The sequence below is a fragment of the Candoia aspera genome, chromosome 4, assembly GCF_035149785.1.
Source record: "Candoia aspera isolate rCanAsp1 chromosome 4, rCanAsp1.hap2, whole genome shotgun sequence".
Lineage (NCBI taxonomy): Eukaryota > Metazoa > Chordata > Lepidosauria > Squamata > Boidae > Candoia > Candoia aspera.
In genome coordinates this window covers 109,181,567-109,202,148 of record NC_086156.1, presented here as the reverse complement: position 1 = coordinate 109,202,148, position 20,582 = coordinate 109,181,567, and the positions used below count along the sequence as shown (strand labels likewise).

The 20,582-nt window shown below is 37.3% G+C and overlaps 2 protein-coding genes across 2 annotated transcripts; both read right to left on the bottom strand.

Moving 5' to 3' along the window:
* Positions 1-2,762: 2,762 nt before the first annotated feature.
* On the bottom strand, positions 2,763-13,686 carry LOC134497009 (vomeronasal type-2 receptor 26-like). The gene is made up of 6 exons (XM_063302723.1): positions 13,496-13,686; positions 9,237-9,414; positions 7,009-7,869; positions 5,574-5,801; positions 4,738-4,864; positions 2,763-3,664 (listed from the first exon to the last, which is right to left on the bottom strand). The coding sequence occupies exons 1-6, from the start codon at positions 13,684-13,686 to the stop codon at positions 2,763-2,765; spliced, it is 2,487 nt and encodes an 828-aa protein (XP_063158793.1).
* A 2,881-nt stretch (positions 13,687-16,567) lies between these two features.
* LOC134497008 (vomeronasal type-2 receptor 26-like) lies at positions 16,568-18,989 on the bottom strand. Its single transcript, XM_063302722.1, has 3 exons — positions 18,978-18,989; positions 18,219-18,345; positions 16,568-17,469 (listed from the first exon to the last, which is right to left on the bottom strand). Exons 1-3 carry the CDS (start codon positions 18,987-18,989, stop codon positions 16,568-16,570), a joined length of 1,041 nt encoding a protein of 346 aa, XP_063158792.1.
* Positions 18,990-20,582: the final 1,593 nt, after the last annotated feature.

Genomic DNA, 20,582 nt, shown 5'->3' with positions numbered 1-20,582 from the left:
TGAAATATTAAACAGAGATATAAGACAAGATGAGAGAATTGTGGGAGTAAAGATGAAAAAGGAACTTCAGGACATTTGCTGATGATTTGGTGTTGGTTTTGGAGGATCCACTAGAGGGAATAGAAACATAGCCAGCTGGGTGACCTTGGGCCAGTCCCTCTCTCTCAGCCCAGCTCACCTCACAGGGTTGTTGTTGTGAGGAAAACAGGAAGAGGAAGAAGTATTAGGTATGTTCGCTGCCATGAGTTACTTATAAAAATAATAAAGGCGGGATAATAAATAAATAAAAAATAAAAATATTAATGGGAAAATTAAAAGAATTTGATAGACTAGCAGGTCTTAAGATTAACAATCAGAAGACAAAGATGTTAAGAAAACATGAAAATACTGGTTCAAACCAAACAGATGAAGAAAGTGGGCTTTAAGATTGAGAAAAAAGTGAAATATTTGGGTATTACTACGACAAATATGAATTGCATGTTATTTCAAAATAATTATGTCAAGACATTGAATGATGTTTAGAAAGATATGTTAAGATGGGACAGACTACAGCTGTCATTGTTGCAGAGAATTTCTGGATAAACATGAATGTCTTGCCTAGAGTGATGTTTTCATTTCAGACAATACCTGTTTGGGCAACTGATGTGCCATTTAAAAATATGGCAAATATATATATCAAAGTTTGTACAGCAAGGAAAAATGCCACAAGTTAAATATAAGGTATTGCAAGATGCAAAGGAACGAGGAGGATTGGGTCTACCAGAGCTGAAATTGTATTTTGCTGCTGGTTGTTTGGTTTGGGTGAAAGAGTGGGTGTTGTTAAAAAATAGAAGACATTTAGGCACTCTAGAGTTAGAAGGACATGACCTGAAATTTGGGAGTCATGGGAATCTGTAGCACGATAAAAGCAAGATTAACGTAGATCTCAACAATCATTATGTTAGATAATGTTATTGAGAATGTGGAATAGGTAGAAATCCGGGCTGTGCTCAAAAACACCTTTGTGGCTCTCAGCACAAGAAGCATCTACAGACAAGAAATAATAGGCATACACAAATGTTTAACAAATTGTGACCTACTAGAATGCTGCCAGGGGGAATATAAAATAAAATTAAGGGAACAACTGATGGCAGAGGGACACAGTTGTCAATGGTTTTCTTATTTACAGTTATCAGAAAGACTTAAAGTAGGTACAATAATTTATGGTATTGAATATTGTAAGTGATTTTGAAACAGAATTGTGTACAAATGATGAACATGTGATCTCTAAAATGTACAAACTTGTATTGAAATTTGTAACAGAAGAAGAAGAAGTAAAGGAATGCATGATAAACTGGGCTAATTTTTTTTTTTTTATAATATAAGGATGTTTTTTTTTAATCTTTAAGAGAATTTTATAGAATGATATGCCGTTGTAATATGAGACCAGAAAAAAATTATTTAGAATGTATATCACTACTTCAGATTTATGTTGGCAACATGAACAACAAGAAGGGTCATTTTACCATGTTTGGGGGATGTGAAAGAAAAGCTAGAAATTTTGGATTCAAATACATGCAGTGATTAAGAGATTTTAAAAATTAACACGAACAAAAACTAAAGCTTTTCCTCTTGAGACTGATGGAGAAGCAGTTGGAAAAACATCATGGAACAGCATTTTTCGTAGTGGCAATGTGGAAGAGCATTCTATTTTCAGGAGATAGTGACATCTTTTAATTGCTCCTTCATATTAAGATTATAGAAGCTTAGAGTTCACCCTGAGCCATAATAATGTTTAGCTGGCTTGTTTCTTCTGTTGCTCAGGAATAAAGAGAAGTTAGGAATCTTCATACAGTTGTAGGAGGACCTCAATTCCCAGGTTCTTGGTTTACGTTCCAGGCTTCTGATGAACAGGTGCATTATTTAGCCAAGGTCAGGTCCTACAATCTCAGTAACATAGAAACAGGGTCATGAGGTTCTAATACTAGACTTTGAGAAGATCCTGGTATTGTCCCTTGAGTTTGGAGCTTCAACACCGACCTGAGTTTGGCCACCTTGGAGTCTCCACTGTCATTTCACAAGGGCTCTTGACAACTGAAGGGAGATTGTTTATTACGTTGCAGAGTATGTTGTGCTTTTACGTGTTATACTTTTATGTTTCTGTTTCATCTGCCTAATTTTGAAAATAAACTTAAAATGCATCTGTCTGCTAGAGGTAAAAATAAAGCTTAAAATCACCTTACTTACTGGTGTGTTTATTATCTCTGGATTCTAAAAGAACCAATTGTCTGACACCTGGCCAGTGCTTGGCAATACAAGTTTAATATATGGTAACTGCAGCAAGATTATTGTATGCACAAACATGGAAAAGCTTTGCAATACCTAGAATAGAGGAATGGTTGGTGAAGATGACAGAACCAATAGTAGAGCATACTGTACAAATAAAGTAACCACTATGAAAATGGCATTGCAAAATATTATGCAAATTTCATAACTTTATTTATGGTTTTAAAAAAGGGAAGGAAAAATAAAATAAATAAAACAACCTGACCACAGTCTCTTAACCAGAGGAATAAGTCTCAGATTAGATGATCTATCTATCTATCTATCTATCTATCTATCTATCTATCTATCTATCTATCTATCTATCTATTTATCTATCTATCTATCTATCTATCTATCTATCTATCTATCTATCTATCTATCTATCTATCTAATTTATCCCTGCCCAATTCCTCCCGTCGGAGGCCTCTGGGCGATTTATTGCACAAAGGAGCAAAAATTCAGTTTTGTTTCCTCATCAGTTGTTCCTTTCTATTCAGATCAGGCCTCAGAACAATAATGTAGCATTTGGGGGAAAAGATACAGCCCAGTAATCCAGCTGCAGAAGCCAAAATGGAGAAGATCTCCACAGCCACCACGTACTTCCCCTTGGTGCTCAGAGAGGTGGGAACAAACGATACCCAGACGCTACAAAAGACCAACATGCTGAAGGTGATAAATTTGGCTTCGTTGAAGCTGTCAGGTAAATTCCTAGCAAGGAAAGCCAGTGTAAAGCTAATAGCAGCCAACAATCCCATAAAGCCAAGGACTAAATAAAACATAGTGGTTGAACCTTCATTACACTGCAGGACAATTTCTTCAGCCATTGAATGTCTATCTGAATCTGGGAATGGGGGAGAAATTGTCAACCACACCATACAGATTATGAGTTGCACCAGGGAGCAAGAAAGGACAATAGCGTTGGCCAGCCTTTTGCCCACCCATTTCCTCATTTGGGAGTCTGGCTTGGTGGCCATGAAAGCAAGAACCACAATGGTTGTTTTCCCCAATATACAGGAAAGGGCTACAGAGAAGATGATGCCAAAAGCAGTTTGTCGCAAGAGGCATTTTATTTGGTTAGGTTGGCCAATGAAGAGCAAAGTGCAAAGGAAGGAGAGCAGGAGAACAATGAGGAGAATGTAGGTGAGGTTCCGGTTGTTGGCTTTGACAATGGGAGTGTCCCGCTGTTTAATGAAGATCCCCAACACCACAGCTGAGATGACAGAAAAGAAGAAAGCTATAGCTGTCAGGCTCGTTCCCAGAGATTCTTCATAAGACAAAAAAGTGATGTGTTTTGGAAGGCAAAGATTGTGAGCTTTGCTTGGGAACCGATCTTCTGAACATGGGAAACAGTCATCTGCATCTGAAAAAGAAATCATTGCAGTCATATTTTTAAATAATATGTGATGAATGGGAGGAAAAACAGCTACTGTGACTGTCTGAGCTAAGACTTTTTTCTTTGTTCGGAAATGGTTTAAGAATGATAGTCCCTGGATGCCCTCTCTCTGGTTAAGGAGATTTAACATATCAAAATATGATCAACCTTTTTATTCTGGTATTTTATTTCTGATAGTTTTTCTGAATAAACCAAAAGGAAGTTATGGTTGGTTTTATGTGGAAAATCTCTATGGTCCTTTACGATTTTGGTGGGGTTCTGTGACTGCAAAGAAAGGACCAAAGATTCCTGTTTTATAAAGAATAGGCACATACTTTAGACAGATCTACTAAAAAGACAGGGATCTTTTGACTGTTCTTTACTGCTCCCTGTTCTGCTCCCCATTCTCAGACACCAAATAGCATCACTCAAAATTAGCCAGAATCTATCTCTGCATCTTGAATACACTACTGATCTAGAAATTCTCTCTGGAAAATTAATCTTATGAATGTTTGATTCAACACTGTATTTGTTGTTTGGTTTATTACTTTTCTATGAATAAGGAACCAATATTTCATGATTACCAGAGAGTTTATTTCCCTGACAGTCAAAATAAGATAAGAATAAGAACAGTATTGAGACATATTAATGCTTAAATTTCTCTGTATTTCCAAGAATACATTATCAAGACATTTTATTTGCTTGAGTATGCTTATGTCACTGAGATCTTCCATTTAGCATTTCTTCAAATCTCCTTCTGAACTGCAACTTTCCAAAACGAAAAGAGGTCCATACCACCTAGCCTTGCAATCTCTTTCCTATGATGGAAACCACATGGGAAAGGATTTGTTTTTATGCTCTGTTTTCTCTTTCTCAAAGCAATTAAAAGATGATGTGAGGGTATGTGAAAAGACTCCTGTAATCAACCTATCTCCAGAATTATGGACAACTTTTAAAGTGTTGGCAAACTACTGTTTATATTAAAAATGTAATTAAAACAATCAGGCTATGGGCTTGCACAAAACACATAGCAAGAAATCTGCTTTTTTTAGACCTCTTACCTGTCTTGTTTGAAATCTTCCCTTCTGGACATGGAAGGCAATCATAGCAGCAAAATGGCTCTCCTTCTCTTTTTATTCTGCTATAACCTGATAAGCAATGAGCATTGCACACAGAAACAGGCTGTGCCTGTTGGACATAAAGAAGGAAAATTCAGACATTATTCTGTAACATGAAGAAATCCTTGTATCTGAAGAATTTGGATTTCACTGCTATTAGTAGGCTTATCAAGTATTTGCATCCAGGTATCACAGGAGTATTTTTATTTCTAGTGGAGATATCATAACTTGTTGACCATGCTCTGACAATCAATTGCCATTGAACATCTTCTGAATTAAAATTACATTACATTAAATTAAAACTGGCAGTGCAGCCCTACTGGTTATTTTTAAGACTCTTGTGTTATTTGTCTAATAAGGCATGATGTCCATCACCAACATTTTTTGGAAGTACAAACACAATTCTCCAAAAGGAATGCCATTAGCCAGTTTCTTTGCCTACTATGACTGTATCTAAAATGAAATTGTATCTTAATGGCTGCAAGATCCTATACACTGTCTACTGAAAAGGATTTTAATTTGTTCTTTGGAAGAATGGCTAACTAAATTGTGGAACTACATTTGAATATCCAGAATAATTTTTTTTATTCAAAAAGGTTGATGTTCAATCACCCTTGAAATCATTCTTGGCCTATAACTTTATAAATTGATTTGTATCACATCCACAAACTATGGTCTTTTCTTGAGGGAATCGAACTTTGAATTTTATGGAAAATCAGTTTAAAGTTTTAATTAAATGGTAATGATTCCCTCTGTTTTGTAATTAGTTCAGAACTTACCTGGTTGAACATGGCGGGCCAGATAATGTTCTCTGCAGAAATGGAGAGCAGCTTGTTTGGGGGAACAAATGGATCTACCTTCCCAACTTTGACTCGATGGAAGGATTGGTTGGGGAAAGTGACCCAGTTGATGACATCAAAGCCAGTTGCTATTTCCCCATTTTGATCAAAGAAAACCTTTTCCCCAGCACTGTTGTTAAATGAAACAGTTCTCAGGTATTTATGAAGCTAGACCAAAGTAAATGAAAAGAAGTGATGAGAATATGTACGAAGAATCTGATGTATTGTTGAATATGGATTGTTCAGAAGCGATGGCTAAAGATCCTTTCCGAATTCCTATGCCTATGAATGTGAATCAGCATTAAGGGTCTCTATCAAAAGGCAACATCCTCATCTGGATGAATTTGTTTGGAATAATTTCATCCTCCGGAGTTGTAGCAGTCAGCCCAAACTGGTGGTGTTGCAAGTAACACCCAGCATGAGTCTGTGATCACAAGCCTTTCTTCCAGAGGTCTGGTCCAGTGGAAAGGTCAGTTTCACAGGAGCCACCCCAAGATCAAAGGAAGAAAAAAGCCTTTTCCACTTGTATAAAATGAAATAAGGGATTTGCGTGTCTGGACAGGATGGATCTAATGACTAAAGGAATTGACTTTAAATCAATCTAACCTGTTATCACTTATTTTTTTCTTTCAGTTAAGGGAAAAAAAAACAGAAAAAACATCTCATAATTCTGAATCAGGCAATGACTCTAATGCTCAAACAAAGCAAGAAGGAACTTATCTAATTCTGATGTTTGTGAAGGACTGTTATTCATTGTGCAGCCTGTATACCACTTACAGAAGCCTGGATCATTGTCCATGGGTGAGGTCTAAGCAGAAGGTTCAGTTTGTTTTCTCCCCTTGGGTCTCCAAAACATGTCCACCAAACACTTTTCCCCACCACCATCTCCCACTTTCAAGTTAAAGAGTCCTTCTGTTGTGGTCGATCTACCTCTTCATCCTCAGTCCCAACGTTCTCTTTCTCATTATCACTGCCCACATGTTCACCCCTTTTCTCCATGCATCCCCACCACATCTTTATTGCCATCTCTCAGCAAATTCCTCCTCAACCTCAATAATACTGCTAACAACTAATTGTATATGCTACCCAACAGCCAGTGACTCTGGGCAGCTCAATTGCTTGGTTGCCTCTTCTGACCTTGTTCTATTCTTTTGCCATTGGCATTGGCTTCCAAAGTAATGCTGCCTCCTCCTGTTTTCTGTATGTTTTGCACAACATATTGAAGGAAAATGCACTTCATAAAACTTAGAGAGAAAAAATAACCTTCTTTTGCTGCTCTACCACACCAGTCATACCCTATTCGATATAACTATCAAGTATCTGGTTTATTAGTGGTTCTTGCTTTGCAGGGTATATGGATTAATCCCTCCCTTACCTGCCACATATATTGATCCAACCTCTTAAGTTTTGAGCCATATTCTCTTGCCTGGAGTTTGTATTTGGATGAGAGCATGGCCTGCAAAGCATGTGCCACAGCAAGGACTGCATTGTAGACACTGTAACTCTGACCAGTCATAACATTGTCAAAAATGGACTTAGGAAGGTTCTCCAGGGACTCCTCACCAGTGCATTCCTTCTCAGCATTCCCCTCTAAGATCGCATTGGAGAAAGAACATTCAAATGCACCTTCCCAAAACACTCTCATCAAACTGTCTTCCTCTGCAGAAGCAAGTTTTCTCATCTGAAGAAATCTCTTGAAGCCCAAGACCTCTTTTGAGGCAACTTGAAAAGACAGACACCCATGGATGAAATCCATAGTTCGATATCTTTGAAATGGGAGTGATGAGAACTCCATCTGGGCTGGTATTATCCAAATTTTGTCTTTTCTCTTCACTCTTGTATCCTCAACTTCTGAAATATAGGGCAACATTCTCAAAGTTGCCATAACCTGGTTTTCACAATATACAATCACAACGTTGGCACGGCTCCTCATAGTAACAATGTAAACTTTTATATAATGTGTAAGCAGATTATCTATTTCATTGGAAACATATTCCTTAGGCAACTCTTCCACAAAGTCAATGCAAATACCTTTCTCAGAAAATATGGCAAGCCTATTCTGCAGAAAGCTGGCTCGTTTCTCAGCACTTTGGACAATCAACCCAATCCATATCCACTGGAAATAGAGCAACAATTGGATCATCCCCTTAATTTGAAGATCTTCATTTGGAAATGCCCGGTGCAAGAAAACAGCCTGTGTGCTGTCATCTATCACTGGAGCAGAGCCGTATGCAACCTACGGAAATTACAAAACAGGAAATTTCAAACAAACGTTTTCTATCCAACTTCAAAATTTTCTGCCGAATCAACTGTCATAATTGTCTAAATTGCAACAGAGTTACATTTGAAATGAAACAGGAAACTAAAAACAGTATTTTCCGCTAAAGTTCCATGAATGTGATGATATTATAGAGCTATTTTGCTGTTCAACTCTAGGGAAATTATAGAGGATATGAATTAATGATATTTATGCCAAGATGGTCTTATTAAACATTAATTTCACTAGGAGTGGTTCTATGGAGCACTGAGTTTTATACTAAGTCCTGAGAACATATTATAATATTTAGTGAAATGATTCTATTATAACATATATTTTCATCATCATTATTTTTTCATTTATTCTGAATGTTTTCTTTAAAAGTTTTTGTATTTGTCTTTAGAAATAAAATAAAATTAACAGTTCCATCCATCTCCAATTTTTATAGATAAATGTTATAATGCAATAAAATTATTTATAATCAGCAGTTGATTCATTTTATCAGAAAGTATTGAATTTTATTGATTGAATGCAGAAACCAATTTGTGATGGACTTTGAGGCTGCTGGTTCTCAGGAAGGAGAGAGCACATTCCTGGGAGATAAGAGGACTTGCAGTTTGGAAAACCTTGGCAGAGAGACAAAGGAAGTTGAGTAGCCCTGCCTAGAGTCTCTTAGGTTATTTCCCCTTAGGTTAGTTAGGATAGCTTTAGTCTGGCAAGGTTCTGTTTATTTGGTGAGTACAGTAAAGAACTAGAGTTGGAATACACTGACTCAGGATAGTTTCTTGGTCCAGTCCTGACATCAGTCATGCCAGACTAAAGTTATCCTAACCAACCTAAGGGGAAATAACCTAAGAGGATCTAGGGACTACTCTAACTTACTTTGTCTGTCTTCCAAGTTTTTCCAAACTGCAAGTCCTCTTATCTCCCTGGAATGTGCTCTCTCCTTCCTGAGAACCAGTGGAAGCCTCAAAATCCATCACATCACTGCCCCTTTCAAGGGCATTCCATCACACCTATGTTGTTTCTCATTTGGAAGTCTTTGAAAGTGCAGCTATTTGAGAATTCCTTGAATTGATAAATCTGTATAGACTTTTTCAAAATCAACACTAATGTGGAATTGGATCTAGTACACAAAGTCCTCATTTTTGCCTCAGTGGCTATGAACAAAAAACAACAAACTTCTATTATTGGGTTATATTTACATAGACTGGGCCATCAGAATGGGGAAGAAACATCCAAGGCTTCTTACATTGCTTCCTATTTCTATATTTTTTATTTATCATTTTCTATGTCCAGACAACAAATGCACTTTATCACACCAGTCTTTGAAGAAAACCTCTCACCTGTGGGATCTTGTAAATGCTCAGAATATTTGACATGAACTGACAAACATAAACATTAGGTCCTGCAAGAACAGCTACTACACCATCCCTGTGATCACACTTGTAGTTTGGGATGAATCTTCCCTTTGAGGAAAGAAGCTCCAGAGAAGCGAGATAGATCCATTTTGCCAGGAAATAGCTATTAGAGGCATGAATGCCCAGAGTAATATTGGGTAAGATCCTGAGATTTTCATTGATTCCTTGGATAGCAAATTCGAAGGCCAGGATATGCTGAAAATTCTGCATAAGAATTCTGAAGAGAGAGTTACAACCTGTATTACAGTAGTACCTGAAAATAAGAGTTACTATCCATATTTCAAAATTTGAGAATATAACTTTGCTCCATTCTAATTTACATGTTCTAACCTATGCAAAGATAGATCATATTTATTTTGGTCCGTGTCCAGATAAAACAGAATATATGTAAACTAAATGCAGCAAAGACCAAAGAGAAAACAAACAACCATCCATATAACTGTAAGATAAATAAATCAGGTATGAGGATGCGGGTCATGTGCAGTAATCAGTTCTTTGTGCACATTCACAGCAGCTATACAGAACTTTGGTACATTATGGATGATAGCCCTTTTGTTGTCTAAGAAGAGAAACCTGACATGAAGTTCCTCAGGATAATTTGGTCCATGTAGTAAGAGAGGGAATCTGAGGCTTCTTCAGATATAATTCTAGAAGGTGCACAGCAGCAGCACCTGGAAAATAGGTTCAACTGAATTCATCCAATTTCATACTTGATTCTATTGCCCTAGCATAGGCAATTGGCATTAAATAACAACTGATATTCCTAATGACCAAGTAAAATCTCCTGGCCTTGCCCATCTTTTTAATGCAATGTAGAATGGTAACGTATTGTTCGCTTGGATATATATATATATATTTAATATAATGGTGTTTCTTTAATTTTATGAATCTGTCCAGAGTGTTTTTTAGTGCTAGAGTAGTCTAGCCATTGCATAAATCCAGAAAGGAAATTTTGTTTCTATTAGAATAATCTGAATCAGATATACCTGGAGGTTCATTTTCTTTCATAGAAATGAATATAGTTCAACAATTCCTCACTTGTGGATGGAAAAAATTTTTTGGAAGAATTTATTGGGTTAAAGAATTCTACTTTTTTTTTCATATCTCACATTCTTCCTTCAGTAGAGCTGGGGTAATGAATTTATCAGGGAATTACAAAATGTAACCTCAATTTCTTCAGCAAAGGATCGTTACCTTGTCGTGGTGCTGGAGCTTGAGCACTTCAATGATGCCATAGCTAAACCGTGAAGGGCCACCCAAGATGGGAAGGTCATGACAGAGACGTCAGACTAAATGCAATCCCTGGGGAAGGTAATGGCAACCCACCACAGTATTCTTGCCGTGAAAACTAAATGGATCAGTACAACCAGAGATATGTCGGTATACCATCAGAAGATGAGACCCCCAGGTCAGAAGATGGTCAAAATGCTACTGGGGAGGAACAGAGGATGAGTTCAACTAGCCCCAGATGTGATGACGCAGCTAGCTCAAAGCCGAAAGGACGGCTAGCAGCCGATGGTACTGGTGGTGAACGGCGAGTCCGATGTTCTAAGGATCAACATACCATTGGAACCTGGAATGTAAGATCTATGAGCCAGGGCAAATTGGATGTGGTTATTGGTGAGATGTCAAGGTTAAAGATAGACATTTTGGGCGTCAGTGAACTGAAATGGACTGGAATGGGCCACATCACATCAAATGACCACCAGATCTACTACGGTGGAGAAGAGGACCACAGAAGAAATGGAGTAGCCTTCATAATTAATAGTGAAGTGTCTAAAGCAGTGCTTGGATACAATCCAAAAAAGGATAGAATGATCTCAATTCGAATTCAGGGCAAGCCATCTAACATCACAGTGATCCAAATTTACGTCCCAACCACAGATGCTGAAGAAGCTGAATTAGAGCAGTTCTATGAGGATCTGCAGCACCTACTGGACAACACGCCTAAAAAAGATGTTATTTTCATCACGGGAGACTGGAATGCTAAGGTGGGCAGTCAAATGATGCCTGGAATTACAGATAAGCAGTGGCCTGGGAGAACAAAACGAAGCAGGACATAGGCTGATAGAATTTTGCCAAGAAAACTCACTCTGTATAACAAACACTCACTTCCAACAGCCGAAGAGATGGCTTTATACATGGACAGTGGCACTCATTTCACATGCCAGTAAAGTAATGCTCAAGATCCTGCAAGGTAGACTTCAGCAACTCATGGAGCGAAAATTGCCAGATGTACAAGCTGGGTTTCGAAAAGGCAGAGGAACTAGGGACCCAACTGCCAATATCCGATGGATAATGGAAAAAGCCAGGGAGTTTCAGAAAAACATCTATTTCTGTTTTATTGACTATTCTAAAGCCTTTGACCATGTGGACCATAACAAATTGTGGCAAGTTCTTAGCGGTATGGGGATACCAAGTCATCTTGTCTGCCTCCTGAAGAATCTGTATAATGACCAAGTAGCAACAGTAAGAACAGACCACGGAACAACGGACTGTTTTAAGATTGGGAAAGGAGTATGGCAGGGCTGTATACTCTCACCCTACCTATTCAACCTGTACACAGAACACATCATGTGACATGCTGGGCTTGAGGAATCCAAGGCTGGAGTTAAAATTGCTGGAAGAAACATTAACAATCTCAGATACGCAGATGATACCACTTTGATGGCTGAAAGGGAAGAGGAACTGAGGAGCCTTATGATAAAGGTGAAAGAAGAAAGTGCAAAAGCTGGTTTGCAGCTAAACCTCAAAAAAACCAAGATTATGGCAACCAGTTTGATTGTTAACTGGCAAATAGAGGGAGAAAATGTAGAAGCAGTGAAAGACTTTGTATTTCTAGGTGCGAAGATTCCTCCAGATGCTGACTGCAGTCAGGAAATCAGAAGACACTTAATCCTTGGGAGAAGAGCAATGACAAATCTCGATAAAATAGTTAAGAGTGGAGATATCACACTGACAACAAAGGTCCACATAGTTAAAGCAATGGTGTTCACCGTACTAACATATGGTTGCAAGAGCTGGACCATAAGGTAGGCTGAGAGAAGGAAGACTGATGCTTTTGAACTGTGGTGTTGGAGGAAAATTCTGAGAGTGCCTTGGACTGCAAGAAGATCCAACCAGTCCATCCTCCAGGAAATAAAGCCAGACTGCTCACTTGAGAGAATGATATTAAAGGCAAAACTGAAATACTTTGGCCACATAATGAGAAGACAGGACACCCTGGAGAAGATGCTGATGCTAGGGAGAGTGGAAGGCAAAAGGAAGAGGGGCTGACCAAGGGAAGATGGATAGATGATATTCTAGAGGTGATGGATTTGTCCCTGGGGGAGCTGGGGGTGTTGATGGCCAACAGGAAGCTCTGGCGTGGGCTGGTCCATGAAGTCATGAAGAGTCGGAAATGACTAAATGAATAAACAACAAAACCTCAATTTAATGAAACTGCTTGTAATTTTAATTTCTAGGATCTCCCCAACTAAATATATTTTCCTTGTCTATAATCAATGTTTGGTCCTTGTTACTACCGTCAATACAATATATTCTCCTTTTCACTCTGATTTACCAAATAATTCTGAAGGGAGATTCAGTTAGAATTGCATTGTGCATCAAAAAATTTCAAAATACCTATATAGAAATATATAAAGAAATATGTATAGGTACAATACCTAGTTTGTATAGAACTAGCTGGCATTTTATCTGCCTTTTCAAGTTAGGGTTTGTTCAGAGGAATGGGATGCCAATAGATACATGAATATCTAAAAGGAAATGAGTGAAATGGGTGATGGAAGCTGTGGATATAAGATAGTAACTATGATTGTCTTTATCTAATAATAATGCAGCATACTGTGGATACGTTTTAGTTACCTGGAGACAAAGATAACATATCAGGTGATTGTAACAAAATGTGATTTTAAGAAAATAATGTTAATAACAATGGAATCATGCTAGAATGAGGAAATATCGGTGAAGGAGAAAAGTTGTTTATATCTGAAATGATTATATCAGTAAACAAATAAATAATTTCCATAATCACAGGTGCATTACTAGAGATTAAATAATCAAATTCTTTTCAATTCATTGTTACCTTGTTCCCTTCCCAAATATTTCCCTCTACTATATCTGCCAGATATAATATCAATTTTATTTATTTATTTATTTATTTTGCTTCCTGTAAAAATACTTACATGAAATCATCAACTACTTCATGAGATGGATTCCTTGTGAAGGCTATTTCATTAGAAATCATATAAAACTGAGACGTTATGCCACCAATAACCAGATCTTCTGAGTGATATTTCTTGTGACTAATAAGGAGTGGGTCTCCAACAGTACATTTACCAAGAAGAACAGAGCATTTGATATGAGGCAGTAACATTAATATGTTTGCAAGGAATAAAATCATTGTGCAGAACAATCCTTCCTTTGGCTGAAACATTCTCTGTGAACAATAAGACTGAAAGAGTTTTATCTCTCCAGTCCCATCCTGCACAAAGAAGAGATAATATATTCTATCATTTCAATTCATTGCTCTGTTCTGTCTCTTGAATCCCCTTAGGGTCTGGGAGATAACATTGGAGAATTTGATAATGATAGGGCAAATCACCCCATGGTTGGGGCAACTTTTGGTGTGATGTGGCTGAGGAACATGTCATTATTAAAAAAGAAAACAAAAAATGCTGTGGCCAATTTTGCAACACCATGACAATTGGAGCCTATAATTAAAGGCAAAATATTCAAAGCGGGAAAAAAAAGTCATTCAGAGAACAATAAAGGTCAGCTCCTTCTCTCATTTTCAAAGGTGACATCTCCTAAAGGAGAATGAAGAAATGTTAGAATGATCCAAATTTTCCAGTTGAGAAAATGTCTAATTAAAAATGGAAAAGTTTACAAGAAATTTGAGTCGGACACACCTTCTGTCCTTGTCCTTGTCCTTGTCATTTCCCTAGGGCTCTTGACAACTGAAGGGAGATTGGTTATTACGTTGCTGAGTATGTTGTGCTTTTACGTGCTATGCTTTTATGTTTCTGTTTCATCTGCCTAATTTTGACAATAAACTTTCAATGCATCTGTCTGCGAGAGGTAAAAATAAAGCTTAAAATCGCCTTACTTACTGTTTATTGTCTCTGGATTCTAAAAGAACCAATTGTCTGACAGCTGGTCAGTGCTTGGCAATACAAGTTTAATATATGGTAACTGCAGCAAGATTATTGTATGCACAAACGTGGAAAGGCTTCGCAATACCTATAACAGAGGAATGGTTGGTGAAGATGACAGAACTTGCTGAAATGGCCAGTTTGCCTTGTTTGATTAGAGAACAGACAATATATACAGTTACTAGTGACTGGGAATCCCTAATGGATTTTTTGCATAAAAAAGAAAAAAAAAAGTACGCATGGTTAGGATTTTGATTATTAGATAGGAGAGATTATAGAAAGAGTTTTGAAAGAAGAGAGTCACAATTTAACCTTAGAGAGAGATCAATTTATCATTGTACTTATAACTGCTTTAAAAAAGACTGGAAGACACTTCTTTTTATCCTTTTTCTTTCTTTTCTATTTTTCTGCTACACTTTTTCTTTTTGCACTTACTGTTTTTGTCTGCCATTTCTTTCCCTTTTCTATTATCTTTTCCACTCTATTTTATTTTGAGTTACTTGTATATTTTTGTTTAAAATTTTACCTTTTCCTTTTCTTTCCTTTTTCTTTCTTTTTCACTTTGTTCTTACTTTTCTCTATTATTTTTAATTCAGAATTTGTATTATTCTTCATTCTGTTGAAAAACTCCTTTTATACACATATATATATGATTATATTTTTATTTTTATTTATATTTATATAACAGTTTTGGAATGTGGCATATGTAAAGATGCAATAAATTTAGTGACTCATATTATTTCCCATCCCACTATTTTCTTTTTATATATCATAAAAAAATTGTATCAATATAATTTAGAGAAGTAGCATGGTATATACTATCAAAGCCAGGGGATAAATGTGTCTTATACTGTAAACTTCCAAGAATACTTTTCTTTGAAGCTTGGCAATTCATACTGTGGTGTTATGATTTAATGTAAAAAATAACTGCATATTGCAACATCTTGGATCACTTACATAGAGCTTGGAAACCATTTGTTGATTACAACGCTCAGGAAAACTCTTACATCCAAATTAGGGATTCATTTGCTTTGCTATATATTTCTATACCTACAGTTTTTGCTTTAATGCTCCCTTTTATTCAATAGGTGTATGTGTAATTCTCCTTATGAAATTTCTCTTGACAAGCAAGCAGGATTAGGTACATTTCAAAATCACCAGAAGACTAAAACACAGAGAGAATACATGGCTTCCTTGTCCCATATATAAGGCTATTCACTATGGGAAGGTTTGACATACTATTTTCAAAGTGATTGGAAGGCAGATTTAACAACATCCACTCTGAAGAAAACCTCTACATCTGTTAAGATGCAGATGTTGAGATTCTTTTCATGTCTTTTCTTGAGTTAGGTCTATAAAGTAACTTACTTGGATGCTTACAGATAATCTTACCCCTCACTGTTGATGTTTCAATGTCTGTAATCACAGCTATTTCTCCTGAAAGCTCAGCCCAATATTTTTTCTACAAAATTCCTAAAATTATGTATTACTGCAATCTCAGTTAGCAGACAATGGCTTATACATGAAAGGCCTTGACCCCAATTCTAATTAGTCTTCCCTGTTTATTGACCCCATCATATATCATAAATAACATTTTTTCTCACTTCACAAGTCTCTTTTAGTCTTTTAAATTATTGTCACCAGCATTTATAAGATTTATTTTTCTATTTTTTTCTTCCCTTTTCAGTCTATAAATTTAAAGCAAATAAATAAACCAAATAAACTTCCAATCTTATATATTAAGCTTCCTCCTTCCTCCTCCTCCTCCTCCTTTTTCTCTTTATCTCCTTCCTCTCCTCACTGGCTTGTCACTCCTCATTTTCTTACAGTAATTTATTTTCTAGGGCAGCCTTCAATAGCTCTTATGGCACCTGCATTCCACTTCTCTGTTTCTCACAAAAATGCCACCTACACAGTAATATGGCATACATATAAAGTAACTTCAGTATAAGAACTCCATTCCAAAATATTATGCTTGTTTCACATCTTTATTTGTGGTTAAAAAAAAAGGAAGGAAAAATAAAAACTGACTGCAGCCTCTTAACCAGAGGAATAATTCTCAGGTCATAGCTTAGAAGCTTTATAGCATAGTGGAGCAAAAATTCAGTTTCCTTTTTTTATCAGCTGCTCCTTTCTGTTCAGATCAGGCCTCTGAATAATAATGTAGCATTTGGGGGAAAAGATGCACCCCAGCAATCCAGCTGCAGAAGCCAAAATGGAGAAGATCTCCACAGCCACCATGAATTTTCCCCTGGAGCTCAAATAGGTGGGAACAAATGATACCCAGACACTACAAAAGACCAACATGCTAAAGGTGATAAATTTGGCTTCGTTGAAGCTGTCAGGTAAATTCCTAGCAAGGAAAGCCACTGTAAAGCTAATAGCAGCCAAGAATCCCAAAAAACCAAGGACTAAATAAAACATTGTGGTTGAACCTTCGTTGCATTGCAAGACAATTTCTTCAGCCATGGAGTACAGATCAGAATCTGGGAATGGGGGAGAAATAGCCAGCCACACGATACAAATGGTGAATTGTGCCAGGGAGCAAGATAGCACAATGGAGACAGACAGCCTTTTCCCCACCCATTTCCTCATTTTGGAGCCTGGCTTGGTGGCCATGAAAGCCAGAACAACAATGGTCGTTTTCCCCAATATACAAGAAAGAGCTACAGTGAAGATGATGCCAAAAGCAATTTGTTGCATGAGACATTTCACTTGGCTGGGTTGCCCAATGAACAGCAGAGTGCAAAGAAAAGCGAGCAGAAGAGCAATGAGAAGCACATAGGTGAGGTTCCTGTTGTTGGCTTTCACTATGGGAGTGTCTTGGTACTTAATGAAGATCTGAAGCACCAAAGCTGAGGTGACAGAAAACAATAAAGCAATAGTTGTCAAGGTGAGTCCCAGGGGTTCTTCATAAGACAAAAATATGATGTATTTTAGAAAGCAAAGGTTGTGAGCTTTGCTCGGGAACTGATCTTCTGAACATGGGAAGCAGTCATCTGCATCTGAAAAATAAATGATTGCAATGATATATCTTTTGAATGGCCATTTTTGGGTAAAGGGGTGGTAAAATATACATTTATGCTGAATGTAAAATATAGTCTAGAAGCCAACTGCTAGAGTTTAGATTCACAGCCTAGAATTTTATTGAGAAAAAAAAAATAGAGAGTTTGGGAAAAAAAAAATATCCTCCCCTCTTCTCTCTTCCCCTCTCCTCTCCTCTGTAATGAGGTCACTGTAGCCCCATGTACCAAAACTAGGTCATATTAAGGATTCAATTAAGTGTTTCTGACCATGTTTTCAACTTTGCATTGATGTTGTTTTCAGTCAACAAGGATTTCCCTTTGTTATTGGTGAAATATTAAAATACAGCTATATATTCAGATAATGTATCGTTAAATAAATATACTGTAAGCTGTATCGGCTGGACACCTTCAGCATGACACCTTCAGCATGAATCTCTATTTTTTTTTAGCTTGGACAATTTTTTTTTTTTTTTCATTTTCTAAATTTTCTAAAGCAGGGGAGCCTTACAAACAAAGCCATTTAGTGGGCCTTCTACATATTCATTGTTGTATCCTCAGGAAGACATGATCATGGGTGTTCCACTGCAGACCTGAGTCCCATCATTATATAGGTTAGAACATTCTTGCACTGAACTGAAAGTTCTTCTACCAGTAATCACCAACTATCTCAAAGTATAATCTTGGGTTATCTGAAATATCAGGTACATTCTGCATATTACTTCTCTTACCTGTTTTGTTTGAAATCCTCCTTTCTGGACATGGAAGGCAATCATAACAGCAAAATGGCCTCCCTTCTCTTTTTATCCTGCTATAACCTGGAAAGCAATGGTCATTGCAAATAGAAAAGGGCTGTGCCTGTTGATAATCAATAATGGATTATTGATAAATTTGTCCTTCATATTCAAAATTACTGCAGTTAAAAGCCTAGATTCCCCTGGCTCTGATAGATAGATAGATAGATAGATAGATAGATAGATAGATAGATAGATCAGATATCTGGGGATGATATGAATATTGCTTTCACTTGGAACAGGGTAAGTTGTTTAAGCCAGTGTAAAAACTGATTTTCAACTCAGTTGAAACTTCCAACTTTTGTAAGATTCCCAATCTAAGAGTGGTATTCCCTTGGAACTATGAGAGTTTTAGAGATTCTTATGATTCTGGATAAATACTCCAAAGTTCCAGATTACAGCAACTCAAAGAAACCTAGCTGGAACCTAGCCAGGTTGTTGGAAGCAAACATTCTCAGTTATCCTAGAGATTATGGATAAGATATAGGAAGTTCATGATATTTCAGTTGATGCAGAATTGGGCACGACTGGTTTGGTTGGAAATACGTTTCTGGATGGAGTATTAAACAAAGATTCTCTCTTCCATGCACTCTTGAAATTTCTGATTACTTGTCCACGTACATCCAAAACTCTCAGTAACCTATTTCAATAATGGGGAATTGATTGAACCTATTTTGAAAATAGTGTAGAACCTACCTGGTTAAACATGGCGGGCCAGATAATATTCTCTGCAGAAATGGAGAGCAGCTTGTTTGGGGGAACAAATGGATCCACCTTCCCAACTTTGACTCGATGGAAGGATTGGTTGGGGGAAATGACCCAGTTGATCACATCAAAGCCAGTTGCTATTTCCCCATTTTGATCAAAGAAAATCTTTTCCCCAGCGCTGTTGTTAAATGAAACAGTTCTCAGGTATTTATGAAGCTAAACAAACCATAAACCAAGTAATAAAAAAGTGATCATATGCTGCTAAATATTTTTCAGAAACTATGGAAAGGAAGTAAGTAAGGAAGGAAGGAAGGATTTTACTTTTGTTGCTATTTGAATAAAATGCCATTGTGGGAGGGAAAAGAGGGGAATAAATTGTTTTAGTGATTAACAGGTTGCCTTCAAATTAAAGAAACACATACAGTCAGAGCACAATCAATTGGAGATTCATTTTGGAGTACAGATTACATTTATTTTCCCCAGTTTTAAGCCAGAAAATGTGGAAAATGTTATGGGAGTACAGTGAATTCTCACAGTCAGAACCAGATTGTGTATTTGAGGTAAAACCAAGGAAAACATATATATTTTACTAGGTTTAAACATAATTGCAAACCATGACATTCTCCCTGCAGAATGTACAAGTATTTTCCATGAGTTTCTGAACAGAGACAAGACACTCATTCCTACTCTGGTTGTGGTCCAGCTTCAATTTACTCCTCATTTTTACCATTCTTTTCCCACAGCCCATCTCTTTCTTTTCTTCTTCTCCTTCATCTATCACTGCCCTCCCACATTCCCACCCCCAGACATTCAGTTCTTCTTCTCTTCCACTTCTCCCTTCCCTCTCTTCTTGGTCACCTTCCCATACCGCTTCAAGCTGTAAGAAATAATCATGCTGCCTCTTTCTCATTCTCCTCATTCAGCTTCTTCCTCTGACTCCTTTCCACTTATCTATGCTCAGCATTTCCTTCTGGAGTGCATTTCTGGTGGTTCTCTTGATTTTTTCTTCTTCCTGTACTTCCTTGAAATTTAAAGGAAAAAAATCCCATTCTTTCCTTATCTTCCATATCAGTGGGATCATGCCTAAGACATGTGCAAAGATCATTGCAGAAGTTTCTAGCTGGTAGTATTAGTGGTTCCTGTATACAGTATTGTGAAAAGAGCATTCATCCCTCCCTTACCTGCCACAGATATTGATCCAACCTCTTAAGTTTTGAGCCATTTCCTCTTGCCTGGAGTTTGTATTTGGATGAGAGCATGGCCTGCAAAGCATGTGCCACAGCAAGGACTGCATTGTAGACACTGTAACTCTGACCAGTCATAACAGTCTCAAAAACTGACTTAGGAAGGGTCTCCAGAGGTTCCTCCCCAGTGCATTCCTTCTCAGCATTCCCCTCTATGATGGCACTGGAGAAAGAACATTCAAATGCACCTTCCCAGAACACTCTCATCAAACTGTCTTCCTCTGCAGAATCAAGTTTTCTCATCTGAAGAAATCTCTTGAAGCCCAAGACCTCCTTTGAGGCAACTTGAAAAGACAGAGACCCATGGATGAAATCCATAGTTCGATACCTTTGAAAGGGAACAGATGAG